The sequence below is a fragment of the Convolutriloba macropyga genome, chromosome 14 (assembly GCF_964194025.1).
Source record: "Convolutriloba macropyga chromosome 14, txConMacr16.3, whole genome shotgun sequence".
Taxonomy (NCBI): Eukaryota; Metazoa; Xenacoelomorpha; order Acoela; family Convolutidae; genus Convolutriloba; species Convolutriloba macropyga.
The window spans coordinates 4,962,283-4,982,848 of record NC_134481.1 but is presented as its reverse complement, the minus strand read 5'-3'; the positions used below and the strand labels follow the sequence as shown (position 1 = coordinate 4,982,848).

The following is a 20,566-nucleotide window of genomic DNA, read 5'->3' as shown; positions in this document are numbered from 1 at the left end:
TTCATTAATTGCGTTATTGAGCAATTGAGTGTACTGGAAAGCACAGAGTGCAAAAATTTATTACAAATGTTAACTTTGATTATCGGGAGTCTCCGAAAACATTAACGCATCGGAGAAAGATATTATTTGCCCTAACTAGTGGCAAGACAGTTATCTAGAACTGGACACAGGGATTTTGCAATTTCGAATTATAAGTTGAGTTAACAAAAACTCAAAAATTTGATTGTTTCAATTTGAATTATTTTGTTATTCTGAGAGAAACAGCAAAGCTTGTTAAACAGCAAAGCTGAGCAATTAGTTATTGAGACTAATTGAGCAACAAGTAGTGCAACGGTAAGCTACAGTATAGCGGATAATACAGTTCACAAAAGCTAACTGCAAAAACACAATATCCGGACAGATTTGAAACCGCTGAAAGGAACTGGGCGATGTAAAATTTTCCTTGACTTTGATAGGAGAGCAGCCGTTACAAGTAGCAAGGATTGCAAAAAATTGAACACAATTAAGAACGGTGCCTTAACCGTCTGGAAATTTTCATGAAGTTTCTCATAAATTTGTTGGAACGTTACCTTAAATTCTTAAGTCGTTTTGAAACTGGAAAATATTTCTGACTATCTTTCTAAAATGTGAAAACAATAACACTTTTCGTCAATTTGGCTTGCACAAACCCCTTTTCACGGTTTAGCCAATGAAAACAGCTAATCTATGTCTTGATAACGATCTGCCTAACTTAATGTTTAAATGGATTCAAAATGGGGAAAAAAGCTTCTCACTCGGTAAAACCAAAATTCGCAAGCAATCAGTCTATTTTACGGATATATCATGGATGCTAAATTATTAAGCGCTTCATTAATTAAAATCCTCTCTACATATTAAATGAACATAAGCCGACTAATGGCGGAAGAATTGTTCTCGAACGACCGGCGATGCAATTTAATTCAAGGACTGTAGCCTAGATAATTTTTTCTTTATGGGTGCAAAAATAGTTGCCCACGCAGGGATTCCAACCATAGACCTCCCACTCTCTCACCAGAAGCACTGCCCTCTCGGCTATTCGCGTTCGAGAGCATTTTAAAACAATTTACAATTTACTTACACTGTTTAATACACACCGAAATTATTCTAGAAATACATATAGATGTAATTGCATTCAGATACAAAATCAATTGTAAAATTTTAATTGTAAGAAGCGAGATAGATTTTCTTTAGCGTCATGTAAGCTATTACAAAACAGCAACAAATATTAGTGACACTTAAAGTGACAAGTATAAAATCTCCTTTGAAATTGTAGTCATCGGGCCATGCCCTGCGATCTTCCAGGAAAGCCTTAACTAGACCCATAGTTACTGCGCCCGCGCAGATATGGGTAAATGGGTGGCTTCTAAGGGCTTCGAAATAGTCCGGGTACCACCTTTCAGGGCACCGGTAGGTCAGAAGGAAACACTCGGCGAGGAGCGAGACTATGGCTAGGATGTGAAAGTTGTAAGAGCCACTTGACGGAGGGTAGATTGTCATTTTGGCTATCATTGCAAGCCAAATTATTCCGTAGAGCCACACGCCTTTCTGTAATATGAACAAATGTAATAATTGTGCCAGTGTGATAACCCAGGAGTCATCGGCAGGGATATCAAAAAATTAATTGAAAATGCGATAATTGCTTGGAACAACACAATTAATTGACAATAATTGGCGAAAACTTAAACAGTCTAGTAGTTCGCAAGCCTGAAACTTGGAGCTAAGCGTTTTTTGTCTGAAATGAAAAAATTGAAAACAATAAACAATATCATCTCATAGAATAAAAATACAGAGTATTTTATTTTTAAAAAATACAAAACCAAATATTGATAAAAATTCAAATTTATTTGATCGATGAAGTTCGCCAATCAAATTGGCGGCTTTTTCTCGGTTCAAATAATTAAATCTAATTTTTCCAAATCACTGGTCATAGGAGACTGTAATTGAGCAGATGTCTTTGAACATTATAAGGATGAAATATCAAGGTAAAATAAGCACATCAAGTTACTTAGAAAAAATGGAAGCCCATTCTTTTGAACAAAACAAATAAGAAGCAAGGAACAGAAAATAACAGATTATTGAACCGACACAAACCTCTTATTTTACACGTCACAGAATCACTTTAGCTTAAAATAATCAGAAGTTATGATGAGACAAAATTATTAGAGATCAAATGAGCTTCGGGAAATTTGAACTGTTCAACAGATGCTCACTAAGGTTGCCGTTTTCTTTTTTTTTTGGGGGGGGGGGTATATTCGATATTTTCTATTTCTATTCAAATTACAGATCTCTTCCGTTTGTAATCACAAATATTAATGACTTAATTATGTAATGTCCCGTATTTCTTTCAATTGGGGTGCATGACGTACTAGGGGGTCTCAATAACGAAAAAAAACATAACTGACTAACGTCGGGCGAATTGCTCTCAAACGACCGGCGAGCGTTTGGTTTCGTCAGTAGCTAGCTAAGATTTAGTGAGGTTAGCTTCAGCTTAATTGAAGGGGCGGGCGTGAGGTGAGCGCAGCGTGTGGGGGGGTCCTTGGTTTTACCGGGCAGCGTCCTTACGGCTTAAACGATGTGCAGGGGTGGGGTGAAGTGAAAAGGCAAGCGGATGTGGGAGAGGGGTGAAGTGGGGTGTCACATTCTAAGAACCGCCTTCCACAACATGAGTATACGTCTCCAAAAGAGTCTTCCGAATCGCACACTAGTGAACTCAAAGGCACTAAGGTAACTTTTGGGTGCTAGCTGTTTATCCCATTTTGAGGACAAAAAGTCATATGGCTAGCACAGCGGATCCAAATGAGAGAGCCCCTACAGAATGTCAAATCGGTTAAGCAAAAAATCGCATATAAAAGACCACAGGACTACTATAACTGCTACAAACTTCGTTTGAGAGCAATTGAAAGAGCAGTAGTATAAAATTCTGACTAGAACCTCAACGGGGGGGGGGGGGGGACGGACAATTACTGCAGCGTGGCAATCTACAACGGGGTGGGACATTTTGAGGTGGCCATCTACAACGGGGTGGGACATTTTGAAATTTTTTAAAATGCAGTAAAATGTCCCCCCTATTTTTGAGGTTTTAGTCAGATTTTTTGAAGATTTTATGGTGCTATTTTATTATTTCATTCGTCTTAATTTCTTTCGGCTATTTGAAATAGTTCATATTGATTTGCAAACTTTGCTAATTTCCCGCCATATTGTGCAGCGCTAGACAAATTCGCTTTAGCTAGACCTTGTTTTACTACGTAAATTCAGTCACTTAGAAGCGCTATTGTTCGCCGCTGTAAATTTTAAGCGTGCATTTATCCGATTTTAGCAAAACCTAAACAGATTTTTAGCCAAAAATGTTCCAATTTTTCGGTTTTTTGTCTCCCCACTCGGTTTTTGCGGCAAGATCTTAGAAAAATTTGCCGACCGATCAAAAATTTACTATTATAAGAACAAAATAAAAGGTTTTAGGGGAACTAGGAAAGTTTGTTGTGATAACTTTTTGGCTAAAAAAACAAGGGGTTATTGTGTTTAAAAAAACATTGTCTGATCCGTTTGTGGATCCGAAAAATTTATTTTATTTTTATAAACTTCATGATCGAGTCAAGTTATCTTTCCTTTCCAGAATCTAGCGTACTTTAATTTCATTGTCTTTCATGATCAAAGCTGTGGGTTGTGGAGAAATCACTGAAGTTGGCAATTTTCACCAAAATTTTTTAAAAAGAATTTGAGATTTCATTTCACAGTGATAAAGGGGTAATACTATCCAATTTATAATTATTTTAGGTTGATTATATACTGGTATATACTAGTTTATAATTCTATTATTAATTTAGACCTTTTTTTAAATACTAGTTTATAATTCTAATAATAATTTAGACCTTTTTTATAGTATATAAATTGCCAATTTCATCAAGTGATTTGTAGTAGCACTTTCCAACTTCAGCAGTTCAATCGACTTCGTTCTATTTGGCAGAGGAATGGCTCGTGCAATCTTTTTTTTGAAACAGTAAGTTCTTAGTTCCAAGTTTTCTTTTCTTGACATGAACATCATCCCCTCCCCCGAGTTTACGCGTAAAAGTTAAAAATAGTCTAGCTTGTTCTGGGGAGGGGCAGAATTTAGATGGGTTTAGTAGGAAAGACTTAAGCAAAAATTAAAAATAGTCTGGTTTGTTCTGGGGAGGGGCAGAATTTAGATGGGTTTAGTAGGAAAGACTTAAGCAAAAATTCAAAATAGTCTGGTTTTTTCGGGGTAGGGGCAGAATTTAGATGCGTTTAGTAGCAAAGACTTACAGCAAAATTAAAAATAGTGTAGTTGTCCAGGGGGGACCTGTATAAGAGCTGTATAGTTCTCACTTTTCTATAATAGTAGGTCTGATTGGAGTTTGAAGTGGTTTGGCTGGAGATCTTCAACAAAATTGGACAATGGTAAAACAGGGCCAAAGGTTTCAACATCAGAGTAAGACAGAACTTTTTACAGGACCGGGTTAATGGGTAGGAACTATTTTTTCAAATTATCACCATTTCAGCGCATCGCAATGCATGATTTTAAGCACGCTTCACCATTTTTGAACGCTGCTATGTAGGAAAAAATACGTGCGCTTGGGAGGGGGGGTAGAGAAAACCCACTGAGATGAAACAGAATAGATCTTTTTTTGGGGGGTGGGGGAGTGGGCGGTTTTAAATTAATTTTATGGGAAATTTTGTTTCAGCTGAACGATTATTGAAGACTTTTGGTGTTCAAACGAAGTAATGCCAGCAACTGAGAACAAAAAAAGTAAGCAATAAAGTTATTAAAAAGAATATTTTAATGAGATGTTTTGCAGAAACTTATTTAAATCCAAAGATAGCATACAACCTATAGATATACAATGAAAACCTACGTTATACAAATCGTAGAAAAAAAGGCAACTAGGTACTGATGTTTTTGTTCGAGAAGACTATCACTTGAAAAGATAAAATATTTAGAATTTGTTCTCCGACCAATCAAAGAGTGCTTGAACAGAGGTTTTATCGATCTCAACCTATGTCACTGTGGGAAGTGTGAAGTTCCCGAAAAGTTCCAGGTAGAGGGCAGGGTTGTCGTTCAATTCAATAACGGAGAGCTTCTCATCTACCTTCGCAACAACTAAGTAAGAATTTTTTTACAGGACCTGATTACGGGAAGGAACTATCTGCTCTATCCGGTTGTTTTTCTGCTTTTTAACTTATCATATCAATGGGGATAAAGGATAGGAGCTTTTGAAAAAAATTCGGGTCCTGCGAAATTTTAAACCAACTTTTGAATAGAAAATACAACAGAATCGGTCAATTTATTCGACTCAACATTTGTTGAAAGGATCAGTAGATCACATACACAACTTTTTCTGGTCTCCCAAAAAAGCTTAACGACAAAAATTACAAAGTAAATAAACAATTAAGCCAAGCCCGCGAACTTTTTTTTGGGTTTATACGTTTCATTAAACAATGTACAAATCTTTTATTTTCGAAGTGTCTTGTTTGTACTGAATTGTAACCTTTCTATTTAATTGAAAATAATCTCTATGTAAACTTCTGAAATGAGCTGAGAAAAGGTCAAAGTTCCTATTGGGTAATCTGTTGGCAGTTTGTTTCAAGTCAAAATCAAAAATCCAAAATTCCAATGAAAGACTGAACTCTGGAGGTTGAGCTCGCCGTAGAAGTTCTGGTCGCGAACTTTTGAGATCGGCTTTGCAATATATTGAAGTGGAGATCAAGCAGCTTCTAGCAATCGAGCTAGTGGTTCGCAGCGCAAGTTGAGGGAGTTTTGTTTTGGGGTGGAGGATTTTTGATTGAGACTTGAAATAACTGCTACTGGATTCTTGAGAGAAACTTTTTACTGCGGGAGTTGTTACTAGCTACAGGTTTGAATAACAATTTGTGGAATACAAGAGGGACCGGACGTTCCGCACTTCAACAAAAACTCTAAAAATTTTATCTCAATTGGTGCTTACTTTTGTATAGTTCTGTTCGCGGGCTTTTTAATGGTAAAAAACTTAGTTAGTCTGTGAAAATTCATATACAAATCACTGAGTTTAATCTTCATCAGTTGATGAATAGTCTATAATGCGAGCTCTTGGTTTTTTCGCCGCTCCTTTTTTTGCGTTCTGCTTTCTCTTTTTGCTTTTCGGTGCTGGCAAAGTGACTTGATTCTCACTTGAATCACTTGCGTTATCCGATTCAATTGCTTGGTCCAAAATAAAACCATCGCAAGCTGGGTCTGTTGAAGACCCACTGTCCGATAACTCTGACATTTTGTCAAAATCTACCAAGTTTTCTTCTAATTCATCTTCACTATAATCACGCTGATAAAAACCTGGGTCTGGGGAGTTGAAACTTGAGTTGAGAATGGTGCTTGTTTGTGGAATGGTTTTTGTTGGTTGTTGCTTTGGCTGCTTGTTTTTCTGCTGCTGGTTCTGTTTGCGCCTTTGCTGTGCATGCTGCGTGCTACCCTGCGCCCGCTGCGTGCTACCCTGCGCCTGCTGCGTGCTATCCTGCACCTGCTGCGAGCTACCCTGCGCCTGCTGCGTGCTACCCTGCGCCTGCTGCGTGCTACCCTGCGCCTGCTGCGTGCTATCCTGCACCTGCTGCGAGCTATCCTGCGCCTGCTGCGAGCTATCCTGCGCATGCTGCGAGCTATCCTGCGCCTGCTTAGAGCTATCCCGCGCCTGCTGCGAGCTATCCCGAGCCTGCTGCGTGCTTTCCTGCTCGTTTTGGCTTGCATCAAGAGAACCCCAGTCCGGCTCATCTAGTATTGTTTTGTAAAACATGTCCTCTCTCAATGAGTTGTGTCCATAAGGCAACGTTGATACTTGGTCACTTAATATGAACCTTTTATCATCATAGCCCGACAATGATTTCTTGTTGACAACTATTGTGTGAAGCCTGTGGTTGCTAGAGGCTATTCGGGTGTTGAGAAGACGCACAACCTCGCCGCCCAAAAGAGTTTGCTTGTATAATTCATGGGTCATGCTGCGCCGTACATCTTTTGTGACCCCTTTGGCTGACTGTTTGGTGCAACCTGAGAAAAAAAAACTTGGTTTATTCCAAATTTATCCCGTTTTTTCATTCCCCAAAAAAACTTGGTTTGCTAGAATGTTTTGCATATGCCTGTTGTTTTGATTACTTGTGTTTGTAGAGTGAAAGGGGGGGGGCTAGTGAAAAAGACTTGCCTTCAGCGAGCTTGATTGAATACAGCTTTGGCTTGAGTCCACAAAACTCAGCAATTGGCCGGCTTCCCATCTCGTCTTTGAATTTAAGAGTGACTCGTGCATTGTCCCTGCTGTATAGCGGGTGCTCAGGAGGGAAGTTTGAAAAATCAAATTGATCTGCAACCTGTTTTTTCTTCTGTATTTCTGCAAAGAAATCTCTTGAGCGCACTTCATATACGAAGGAGTCTGTGTCTGAATAAAGCAAATTGCAATCAAAGTTCTTCTTCATAACTTTGTAGTGAAACTTAAACATGAATTTCTTAGCCAAATCCAGTATACAAGCACCGACGATGGTTGGTTTGTCCCAGTATTTCTGATTGTTGAAGGCATACAGTGACCAGATCTTCACTGATAATTTTTGATGACTGGTACTCGGGCTTGTCTGTCCATTTGAGTGTTTCTTCTTCAGTGCGCGTCAATTTCACTTTCATTCTGTTTCGTTTTCCCTCGCAAGTTTTTCCGAATGATGAGTTTACCATTAATTTGTAGAAATCTTCCTCAAACTTATTCTTTGCCTGCTTTCTTTTTTCGGTATTTAGTTTCACGTATGGCGCCAGCCACTTTTCTTCTTTGAATGATAACACTCGATGAAGCTTGGTTATTACCAATCCTAGTTCAACAGAGTTTCAAGGTTTGGTAGTGCAGTGTATAATTTTGTTTATCGAAAAGCGTCTGGATGAGCTTTTTTACCTGCGGGGGTTTTTTAATTTGCATATCGGCCAACAAGTCGCTTTGGTATTCACTGAGCCAACATTCATCAATAGCTTCTTTTGTGGGTGCCAAGGGAAAGTCAGAGTGTAGATCATGTAGGCTGTCGGGATAGCTTAGGTCTACTTCAACTATGTATCCTACTGGGTCATCATCTGGTGTATTTAAAATTCGATGAAGAATTTCCTGAGCATTATCGTCGGTCCACTCACTCTTGTCGAACAGTTCAAATTCACATAGTGGCAATGGGAATTTTTCCATGATTCCTCCGTATAGATTGTTAGCGTCTATCATAATGATGAACGAAGAAATGTTTTTTGGTTTGTAATCAGGAAGAAATTTGTTATTTGCGCGACAAAGACGCTTACTGTACACCGAGCTCACGCCTCCTCTTATAAGGTTCTCAACCATATTAAGGTGTTCCCTCTCAGTTAGATGTAAATGGGGATTGCAAATTTTGAGCATTGCGTCGCCCGACAAATTTGATGCAGTGTAATACTGACAGCAATCCAGTCCGTAGGTGTCATAGCAAACTTGTCGAAAGCAAAGAACTGCGGCGAGTAGGAACACATCAGTTTTCAAGTACAAGTTGTAGTATTTACCAATATTTTGACATGAAAATAAATTGAATACCTGGAGCGCTTGCTTGTACTCATCTTCACTCACTGTGACTTCATATTGCTGTAAACTGTTGGTCAATTTGTCACGAGGGGGAAGCTGTGTCTCTTGAAGTTTTTCAAAACTGTCAACGTAGCAATAAGGCAACGAGCCTTTTTGTTTCAACAGGTTTACCGACGATGTGGGCCACTCTTGAAAATGTTGTTCAAGCAAGCTGAACTGATCCGGGGGCAGGTTCTGTATCAGTTTGTCAAGAGAAGCATTCATGAACTTGAAGGAGTCCAGTAGTCTTATGTATTCATACTGGTTTGTCCAAACGCCCTTTTTGTTGTGTGTTGCTTTTATATGCACTCCAATTTGCAACGAGATGAATTTCTCACTTGTGCTTGGTACCACAGAAATTGTGTTTTTCTCATTCAGGCTCTGTAGTGCAAGTACTACGTGATGAAGGTCATAGTTTGTCAAATTGTGGGCAAACAGTGGAGTAAAGTTTAGGTTTCTACGTTTTAAATTACACTGCGAGTGGGCCCATCCCAAAAATTTTCCTGTGAAGTGACAGTGATCTAGTACTGTGGGATCTTGTGGACTTGTATTCAATTCGTTTTCGCAAATCCAACACAGAGTAGCTTCTCTTTTTGGTATTGATGGTTCACCGGAAAAATTTTTGTATTGTTGTTTAACATCATAAATGCTCTTGGCAATTTGCTCCAGCGACTTGACAAATTCAATCATGACATTCGGCCCACACTTCAGATCGAAAAAGAATGGTTTCGTTTCATTCAAGGCCAAAAAAAGCAAAGCATAGCTGCATGGCTTGTGTTCTTCTAGCGCTCTAGTATTGCTCGAGCTTTGTGTGTTGCTGCTGCTGCTGCCAATAACGGGTTCAATTAGACTCCAGATAAAAAAATCCGACTATAGGTGCAAACCAACGTGCTTGATGATTTTTAAATTCAAATTTTTGCTGTCCTGCTTTTGGCATTTTAATAATTGCTCGTGTGTTTTGGTGGCATATTTCTTCATGTCTCATGTCGTTCGATTGAAGTGCTAATATGAAAACAGTTTCGACACAAATGGTTGTCTAAACGCTGTTTTTTCTGAATGTACTGGTGAATTAGTCCTTTGATATTTGTGATCAGCACATAAAGATGCATTGAACCATCACTTAGCAAGAGTAAGTCAAGGTTGAATTCGAAATTTTGATTGTTTGATATGCGGAAAGGAATCAATTTTTCGTTTGAGTGCCGAAATACATTAACGCGTACCTGGTTAAGCTGTTCAAATTTTTTCAATTGGTGAAAGGCCATTGGCATCAAGAATTCACCAACTGGTTGCTTTGCTCTGGGATTTTCTGGACCATACATTATTGGATTTGTTTTTTGTCTCCAGGAGGCACTGTCCGGTATCAATTTTGGTCCAATTTTGTTGTGATATTGTGCTGTATAGCAGTATAGGAAACATTTTTCATCTTGTCTGTTGCGAATGTTGAGCAAGTATTGACTTCTAGCCAACTCAGTTGGGAGAGCTAGATAGGAAGAGGCACTTATTGGTTTTGACTTGACAAATCGTAGTTCGACATTCTCAATTCTATCTACCGTCCACCCGCTCCCATGGGATGCGAAGTTGTTCAGTGAGAGGAGCATTTGCTCAATCATTCCAGCAAAGCATGATTTACTCAATCCGGTGAAGTCAACGCGCTGCATTTTTGAATTGATATATATCTGAATTCGATCGGGTTGACTATCAACGGTTTCACCACTTGTTGGTTTTGTTAATTGCACCAATGCACTGAATTGAAGTTTTTGTGCGCTATTTTGCGTGTTCAGTTGAACAACATTTTCAATCTCGTCCTGTTTGCTCCGCGAAAAACTTAGCAGATCTAATTCCTGTTCCCCCACTGGTATGTCGTAGGTTTTCAAAACACCACCCAAAGCTTGCTTGGACGGAAGAATTCCAGAACTTGGGTTGTTTTCCAGATCAGCGTTCCATACTGGAAGTCCATGGTTTTTGTTCATATGCTCCATGTACTTGAGGTTGTCTACATAGAACTTGTTGCAGTAGAGACAGTAGCGGGGATGTTTTGTGTTGTGTTGTTGTATCATACGCGTTTCGAGTTCTATAACTTTTTCGTGAGCAAACGCACATTCATCGCACTCGAATCGGTTGGTTTGGACGTATTGTTTATGAACTGTTTGCATATGTCGTCTGAGGCTGCGCTTATCTACGAGTTTTTTCTGACAAATTGTACACGTTTCAGCGTTCATTATGAACAGGAGAAAGGCAGAAAGAATAGGAACGCAAAAAAAAGACTTATAAAATTATGATAAGGAAATGGAAAGAGTTGAAGTTTTTCAATCAAGTGAATTTCAGGTTAAGGCAAAAAGCAAATGTAAGAGTTTTATTGTCGGGCAAGCTGTAATTTAAACTTGTTTCATCCAATCAGAGTGCGCGTCTTTTTGTTTACTTTTGCAACAGAAAGCTACTGCTCCGCAAACAGCAGTAGAGGGGGACACACCGCGCAGACTGTTGTGTAAACAACACATAGATTTGTATGCTCAACGGTTTTTCTACTTTTTGTTTGTTTAAAACAGGTGATATTGAGTTCACAGTTTTACTTCTTATTTGTTTACCCTAATTTTGGTACGGTGTACGACTATCTGATAAAAAAGTGTTTATTGATTGTTTACTGTGATTTCACTACAATCCAAGCTTCAGCTGGGTTTATTTCAACCCAGTCCACTTTCGCTTATTTGTTTAAAACATTGTTTCGCACACTTGTTTGTCCAATGTCTGAAATTTTCAGCATCGCTTAATTCTGTCTCACAATATTTGTCTAGTGCTAAGATGAATCTTTAGTTAAAGTTTAATTAAGAACTGGTTTCGAGATGTTAACAAAATTATCATAGTCAAACATTGTGAAAAGCAACAAATACAATATGTACAATGAGTTTAATGAGTTTTGTTGTATTTTAGAGTCGAGATAACTTGATGACTTTCTTGACGGGGGCAGAACATTGGCTCAATGGAGGTGTTTCATCGATGCTGACATCATCAGAAAAATTGTTGGCAAGCAATGGGAGGCTTTCCGGGGTTTTTCTTTCTTCACTTGGCGACTGATCAAAATTCCAAAAACCAGATATTTGCTCAACTTCTAGCTGCCCCAATTGATTCTCCCAAATTTCAATGCAGTCATGATCGTAGTCTGCAAAAAGTTTTCTTGTTCGCTTTGTCAATTTTTTCACATCCTGCTTCTTTGTTTGAATGGGAGTAATACATCCATAATATCGATGAGCATATGGAGACTCTTCTTGTCTTGGTGATTTTTCTGGCGTTTTTGTAAGATGAAATAAATCGTTTTGTTTTGTGTATTCAAGTATTGGTTCAATGTAATTAACTGGAACAGAAAAGCTGTTTTTTGTGTGCCATAAATCTGTCTTATCATCAAAGCTTTCCTTTACAAGGACAATATTTTTGAAGTTGTGACACATTCGCACAAGGGTTCGAGTGCCTCGCTCACTTGTCTTTGCAATTTCTAAATATTCAGCAGCCATATTACAGGTGATGGATAAACAATTGAGATGTTTTTTGTTCTGATTTTACGGATTTAAACGGTAACAACGCACACAGTTTTCTTTGTAAGGAAAATTTTATATAGACTGAACAGCACCGAGTCTAGAACCAATTCTAGTAACAAGAAAAATGAAAACTTGTTTTTATATCGTATGGAACTGAAAGGAAAAGCAGGATGGAAGCAAATTCAAGAAGAAGGTTAAATAACAAAAGACTTGCAGTAATGTAATAAGGTGCCAAAGAACTAAAGAGTTTTCACAAAACTTATATTGAACAACAAGAACCAATGGCGGAAAGATTGAAAAAATTGTTGCAGACCGATTTGTTTATTTGACTTAATCATTTCATCATTATTCCGTCATGTCTATAAATAGAATTATGTCATATTGACCAAAGTTCAATTGGGTTGCTCTCGAGAAATATAAATAGACTCGAGGAGGCGAGCTAAATTATCCATTGCTAATGAAAATTTGTCAGTTTTTAGATTTAAAGGTCGGGACTTGTAAAACTGTTTTCTGCTATGGCCTTTATAATGCTTGGCCCGGCGATGTTGCATTAGTGAATGGAAGTTTTTAAATTGCCTTGGACAATTGTGACATTGAATGGGTCTTGATTCAGCAGGGTATATTTTTTCCGATCTTTTGAATTTCATATTTCGTATAAACATCTAACTAATATAAAGGAGTATAAATTTGTTTACACGCGTAGGGAGGGGGATTTGTTTGTTCAGCTGTTATCTTGTCTAGACATGTTGGCGTGGGGTTTGAAATTGTTTACATTCCGACAAACAGTAATGTATTAGTCATTTATCTTTTCAGATTACTTTGATACAGTTTGTCTCAATATATGCATTATGGGTAATGTTCTGTCCAAGGATGCTGAGTACAGCGACTTTCATTTGGATCTCTCGCTCAATGAAAAACGGCTGGTTAGGGCTGCTGTTAAGACTTATCATACCACTGGCACCTATTTCTCCTTGAAATTGTTCAAACGTGATAGTGAACAGGTCGATTGGGATTTCAATCAAAAAATTACGCTTTCGGCGCGAGAGTTTCGGTTGCTATGTCAGAACATAGAAAAACTAGAACAAATGCTTGATCAACCAGTTGGCTTGATCGACTCACTTCTAAAACCAGATTCAACTGATGACTCGAAGCGTCCAGCAAAACGGGCTGGCAAAACGCCAACTCAGCGCCAGAAGAAGATACCAAAAACATCTGTAACAGTCAACGAGGAATCGGAATAATTTCTATTATACCTATTGCTTCCTGTCATTGTTCATGCTTTCATAGTTAGTTCATTAGCTTTTTCTTTTTTGTTCGTTATGGTTGAGGCAATGTATGAGAACAGTCCTGAATAATTCAAGAAATTTCAAAAACGTTTCAAGTACAATATTTGTGAGACGGAACCAAAACTTGAAAACACAACAATTGAAAATTATGCATATGGTTATCATTCATCTGCAACAGTTATCGAAGGTTGCACATTTGGCTCCAATCATTATCATGTTATGTATGAATTTGGTTCTCAGGATGATATATTCGATTCTCTTTATGTACCTGCGGTGATACCGTGTCTCGTTAACTGTTTCAAATTACTTATTCAGCCTACGCAAAAAGACTTTGTTAAACGTGGTGCAATAATTTCACGACTACATGTTGCTGTTGAATACCTTTCAAAATCAACTTCTTCTGCAGTTACCAAGAACCAGAAACAACTTCCAGCACCCTTGAGTGAGGCAACGGCAAAATCTATTAGTACTTTTACGACCAACAAACGTTCTTCTACAGTCCCTGATGTAACTATGAAACGATTTTGCCAGCTTATGCTAGGTGAACACTCCTCAACTCTTTATCAGATAACGGATATTCTGCTTAGTGGTCACGGGAGTTTTGTGCGAGAAACCTCAAACTCTTTCGTAACCTTTCAATTTTGTAAAAATTGATATTCAAAAAGTGTTGTTTGAAAATTAAATTAACTTTTACTTCATATGTTTTACAAAAGCTAGCAACTCTAATTCATTTACATCAGGTATAAATGGAAATTTCTCACTATAAAAATAATGAACAATATATATGCAAAATAAACCACAAAGCTGGGAGTCTGAGGATTGCAATGGAGACTGAATGTCTCTTCTATGTTCCATGATATCCATCATTATCTCCAAGTCTTTACACTGTTGTAAACGGTTGAAAATATCCTTGTAGGTAGTCAAGGGTAGAGCCAATGGATCCGCAAAATATATTATTGGGTATGCATATCGTTTAGCTAGCACTACCCAGTGGGTTCCAATAGAGTTGGATCGTGATGCATTAACAATAATAAATGTGTTGGTTTGCAAGTTCAGAGGATAATTATCAGCGGCATAAACCCCTCTGAATTTGAATTTGAGGTGTTTACACTTTTTCACTTGAAGATGAATTTGATCTTCGTCCATTAGTATGAGATCAGGGGAAGAGCGTTTTTAGATGCGTTTCTTGCAGAGTCAATGTAGATCGTAGATGCTTTTTCCCCAAGAAAAAATATTTCAACGTTATGAGCTAACGCTGCATCGAACTTGAGTTCGACAGACAATGATGAATTTGTGAGCTCTGGATGAATAAAGTCATGAGTTGCCTCTTGAGTGCTGGTCAGATCAAATACCATTATATAATGGTTTGCGAACTCACTCAGAGGTATTCCATGGCCATTTTCTACATAAGCTAATGCACTCAATGAATTGTAGTACAACCTCTTGTTGTCAGTTGTTGACATTGGAGTTCCAGCCGTTGCAAAGCCATTTCGATAAATGGTTATCTCTCTTAAATCAAATTTTTGATAATGGAATGGATTAGCGGTGTTGGTACCGATGAATGCTGTACCAACGCATAATGCAACAATGACTCTTCTGATTGGCTCTTTGGTGAAAATATCCTCATGTTTCCAGCTTTGTTGGCCTGTTGTAGCCAAGAATGTTTTGGTAATTACTTCATTGTATCGGTAAATTGCCGGAGTTTTCAATAATGACTTCTCAATTGCACCTACAACATTATCTGACACCGTCATCTTCCTGACAAATAAATTAGCCTCATCTATTTTAACCTTGTAGTGTTTCGCTGCGTCTTCGCTGATGACGGCAAAGTCATCTTGGGATCTTCTCATTGAAATGCGTAACGTAACTCCACTAACCAAATGTTTCTCACAAGAAAAGAAATCAACCGCCAACTTTCCATATAATGTTATGATTGGCTCTTTGGTGAAAATATCCTCATGTTTCCAGCTTTGTTGGCCTGTTGTAGCCAAGAATGTTTTGGTAATTACTTCATTGTATCGGTAAATTGCCGGAGTTTTCAATAATGACTTCTCAATTGCACCTACAACATTATCTGACACCGTCATCTTCCTGACAAATAAATTAGCCTCATCTATTTTAACCTTGTAGTGTTTCGCTGCGTCTTCGCTGATGACGGCAAAGTCATCTTGGGATCTTCTCATTGAAATGCGTAACGTAACTCCACTAACCAAATGTTTCTCACAAGAAAAGAAATCAACCGCCAACTTTCCATATAATGTTATGCGTGCGGATTGTCGCACTGTTCTTTTTCTTATATCTGATATTGGTGCTGGAATAGTGCCGGGGTTTTCTTCATACTCGTAACCCTGACATTTCAGCCAGGTTTTCTTTGCGTCTGTCCCATGAGAGAATTCTGTTTCTATGAAACTTTTGTGTGCATAATGTCCATTAGCTGTTGCAATTTTGATACCATTTGCAGAAACAGTACAGTCGGCGAAAAGTGAATGAAGGATATTATTAGCAAAATATGGAAGATCAATGGCATTAGCGTCACCAGCTGTGAAGCGCAAATCCGTTCCATCTGTTTGAAGTATTCGACACTTGATCTCCAGGTAAATTTTTTGTAAGTCAAAAAAATTGTTGCGATCACCAACAACTTCAAATTCCAATGATGATCCTGAAGGCGAATAAAGCGGTCCAAGTCTAAAGAACTGTGAGTGGCTTCAGATGGTATCACAATATTAGTTCGCATTTTTCACTCGCGAGAAAAAATCCAGACGACTCCTTTTCGGACGGGGTTTTCGAGAAATGATTCTTCTGGTTGAGATTTTTCGTTTTTGGTTTGAACGAGGTCTCGTGTATTGTCGTCTTTTTCGTCTAATTATTTTACGGCCTGATGCAATACGTGATTGAAGAGATCCACCTATTTGTTTGCGAGCTGTTTTGGCTACTGTACTTTTCAGTGCTTGTTTTGCTGACTTTCTTTTGGTTGCAACTTCTACTAACTCCGGTGCTCCTTGAACCAATAAATCACGACCAATTTTTTTTGCTGCGGGCCAGAAAAATTTGCGTGCTAATGGCCGAGCAACTCTTCCAATACTTGCAGCAAGCGCTTCAAAACCGCTGCCTCTTTGTCTGTAGTGTCCGGAAAAATGCGGCATTGATTGAGATGCTTGATTGCTGTAGTATGCCTCCATGTTAAATAATTTTTTGAAATTTTAAACTGACTATAACTTTTCCGGTTCCAGTAAAAGGAATTAGTTTTCCAGTTTCGTTTCTCAACTCTACCTCTATGTTCTGAATGTTGTTTGATAATATTGGCTTGTAATCCAAATTTGTGTAGGACTTGTGGTGTATGTGTGTCACTGTGTTTATGCTACCGTTTCTCAAACGTCTTTCAGACTCAATGATTTTTATTACTGGAGCTCTCACATCACCAACGTTCTGATGTTCAATTATATCAATGTATACAAATATTAACTGTGATTCGCAAGTGATATTAACTGGAAATTCTCCAACATGTCTGTTCAAAGAGTTGCCTGCTTTTTCTGACTTGTAACCAATGTGAATAAAACCATGATTCGAAATATCTCTTATTCCTTTAAAACCAAGAATACTGGGTACTTCTTCATCTTCAAATGACAAACCTTCGTTAGGTCCAAATTTCAAAACTAACTTTTGCGTTACAGTGTCAAAACCATAGTCAAAGTTTTTCAATTGAGCGATTCGAAAAATTTCTTTCAGAAGCTCTTCTGAACTGTTGTATATACCTTTGCGAATTCTTCGAAGTTGTCCGGTTCGGTTATGTGAAGCATCAAGTTCAGCGCCAGAACTGACATACGCAACTATTTCGGCTGAGTTTACATTATTGATGTTTGAGGGAAATGATATTGAAGCAAGGGCAACTTGCCAATCTCCATCTAACTGTAATGGTTGAGCGAGTTGATTTCGAAACTTGGCCATAGTATTACTGGTAAAAATTCCCATTGATGCATTCGATATCAAATCAATAGTAAATTCTCTATGAATACTCATGTTTAATCTTTGACAGGAAGAACGTTCAGTTGGACTAATTCTGGTTCATAAAATTTACCTTCAATTATAACGTTGTTTGCGTCTATAAGGTTGTATGTTGGTGGACTAAGGGTAGCAACCTTGAATACTGTGAAGACTTCGTCTGTGTAATTTTGTTTATAACCTTTCCTAAATATTTCGTCTGGCTTTGCAATCCGAACCAGGTCTCCTTCTTCGTATTTTGTCTTGTACTTTTTTGTGCTAATTGCTAGGGATATTAGAAACGGTTCATGTTTTTTGAAAGTTTTATTAGGTGCAAGTTGGGTAACACGATTAACACGAGTGTTTATAGTATTTACAAACTGGGGCAATTGCTTAATATAAGTCCAAGTCCAATTTTCCTCCAGGTATTTGTGAATAATGTTTTTGAGCGATCGAATATTCCTCTCAGCAAATGCCGACTTGGTTTCGTTTTCGGTTGTATATAAATGAATCTCCTTCTTTTCACAAAATTTTTTGAATTCACCTTTAAACTCGGATCCCTTGTCTGTCCAAACCCTTTCTGGTTTTTTCTGTTCGATCATTTTTTTGAACGCTTCAACAACGTCTTTTGCATATAAAGCCTTCATTGGTTGCACTCTAAGGTATCGCGATAAAACATCAACAGCCACCAGTAAATATTTGACTCCATTGTTGTGTTGGGCAATTTTATCCATATACGCCACATCGACAGACCAGATTTCGTTTATTCTGTATGCAACAGCTTTTAGTCTCGGAAAAGTTTTTCTGAATTGTCTGTATTTTGTATTGAGCTTTCGACTGAAGGTATTGAACCACTTTGGATCTTGGTAAACCACTGGCTTTCTTCAAGTTAGCAATGCTACCAAAAGCTGCACTACCTTTTGTGTATAATTTGTTCAATTGTTTAACGTGAGAGGAAGTAATTTGTCCACGAGCTAGACGGTTGGATTTCGTCTTTTGCATCTTCAAAGCTTCCTTCATTGTCGCCAGAAGCTTTTGATTCTTCTGTTCTCGAGACTCCTGATTCTTCGTTTTCTGGTTCATCCTCAAACAACTGTATCTTTTCGTTTAGTGATAAGACAAGAAATTTTTTTGCGTATGTATTACAAGTTAATTGTGAACTGATATTTAGAAAGGTAAGGACTTTGTAATGTTCAAGTGAAAGCTTAGAGGTTGTTTGTTGTAGATCGTAAAGAAAATCTGCGACAAGAATTCTAGTGCTTGACTTATTAACCACTAGTCTTGATGTCTGCTCCAGCGATAGAGATTCTGACTCTTCTATTTTTTCCAATATTATGCTCGCTTTTTCAAACTTTTTTCCCTCAAGGTGTTTTATATCTCTCAAAACTCGCTCCCTGATTTCAGTTGAAACTTTTGTATCAATTTTGTCATCCCTAGTCTCATTCAACTCATCTTTGGCATTCTCCAAAATATTATCGGTCTGCTGTTGCGTGTCTTGTTGCGTGGTAGAAGGTGCTGGTGGAGACTTGCTTCTTTGCAACAGTGATATTTGTTTTGCTTTCTCTCGGACATTTTTATTGTTGAGAAGTTGAGCAGTTTGAGGTTGTTCATTCGCATACATTTGACGAGGAATTAGCACAAACTCTTCAGTGTGCATTTTGCTACAGAAATGCAATACAAGGTAACGCAATCAGTTTAATTAGACGGATTCCAGAATCTGATCGAAAAATTTTGATTCTCTCACTTTTTTCAACTCGCCTGTCTGCAAGTTTACGTAGTGGTTTCTCGAATTTTTTTAATTCAACTTTATTGATTGGTACAACTCCAGAGAGTACGTTCATCACACAGTCGCTCAAGAACCAAATGAAATCGCCCTGATGTAATATTTCTATTAGAGCTGTGTTCTCATTCCTCTTATTTGCCCATTGCTTGAGCATAAGCAAATGTTTCTTTTTCAATTGTAATTGTTGTAATGACTGCTTCAGGGGACGAAATGTAAAAAATAGAAGGATCCGGTCCAATTAGTTGCGATGAAAAACGTAAACCCTGACTGGTTTTTGGGTCGAGATCAATCATCAAATGTCCAAAGGGCTCCGCAGTTGCTAGTTTGTATGCTTCTTTAATCAGTTGGAGACAATTCAACTGTTTTCCAAGATAATCAATTTGTTGAATGTCACGAAGCGACTTGAATAATATTATGTGTGTTGTATTCAGATCAATGGTTCTGGACCATTTGCTTTGATGGAATAAATTATGCTTGACGTATATAGCATGTAGTTTGCGATGACGTCCTGAGGTCGCTATTTTTACAAATTCTTTATCGTTGAAGATTTCTTCACATGAATCGTCATTGATAAGCAGACAATGCGATAGTTTTTTTGTTATATCAAAGCCTGAGTATTTTAGAAACTCAATCTCTGGTATAACTCGTTGCATATCTTTGAAAAGTGGTTGGAACTCTTTGTAAAAATAATAAATTTTTTCAAAACGTGGATAAAAGGTCAAACCTTTTAGCATTCGAAACAAGAGTTCTGTTTTACCACAACCACTTGGTCCTACAATTGACATAAATACCCTGTCATGTGTAAGAATAACTTTGTTCATAGTTTGGGATTAGGTAAAATGTAACCAACTAAACTCGATAAGAGAGCAATCCAAAATGATTTCTCTTCACAGCTTTCTGATAATAGAAAGAGCACAGAGAAGCAAAGAATGATCATTAAGACAATGATACTCACTTGAACAAAAAAAATTACTTCGGACCTTGGCACTGTTGAATTTGAAAAACAACGCCATGGGGACCTCTCCTTGTTGTTCACATCAAAGACTAAATTACTGATACCAGCGTCAGCCTCGTCTCTTTGATTCATTGGAGAAAAATAATTAATTGAAAAGTGAGTTGAAACAAGAATGATATAAAATGTTAACTTTTGAATTATTCACTGGGCAACTGTTTCATGAACCAGAACTCAAACAAATTAAAACCTTTAATATGACTTTTTATCTCTAGTTTATAACAAACAGTTGATGAGTCATTTTCCTTGAACGATGGTTGATTGAAGACTTTTTCAACTTCGGGGTGCTCCAAGACATATAACCGCAACTCATTCGGCATCTCATTAAGTGACAGCTCACGTTCTGGTGGTGTTTTTTTTCAATCTAAATTGAG

General features: G+C 37.9%; 1 protein-coding gene across 1 annotated transcript in view; it reads right to left on the bottom strand.

Moving 5' to 3' along the window:
* Positions 1 to 1,026: 1,026 nt before the first annotated feature.
* Positions 1,027 to 20,566, bottom strand: part of LOC142352960 (membrane progestin receptor alpha-B-like) — a 23,141-nt gene continuing 3,601 nt past the window's right edge. Inside the window, exon 2 of the mRNA XM_075405119.1 lies at positions 1,027 to 1,563. Within this exon, the coding sequence (XP_075261234.1) occupies positions 1,177 to 1,563 (387 nt within the window). The 3' untranslated portion in view covers positions 1,027 to 1,176. The remainder of the gene's footprint in view (positions 1,564 to 20,566) is intronic.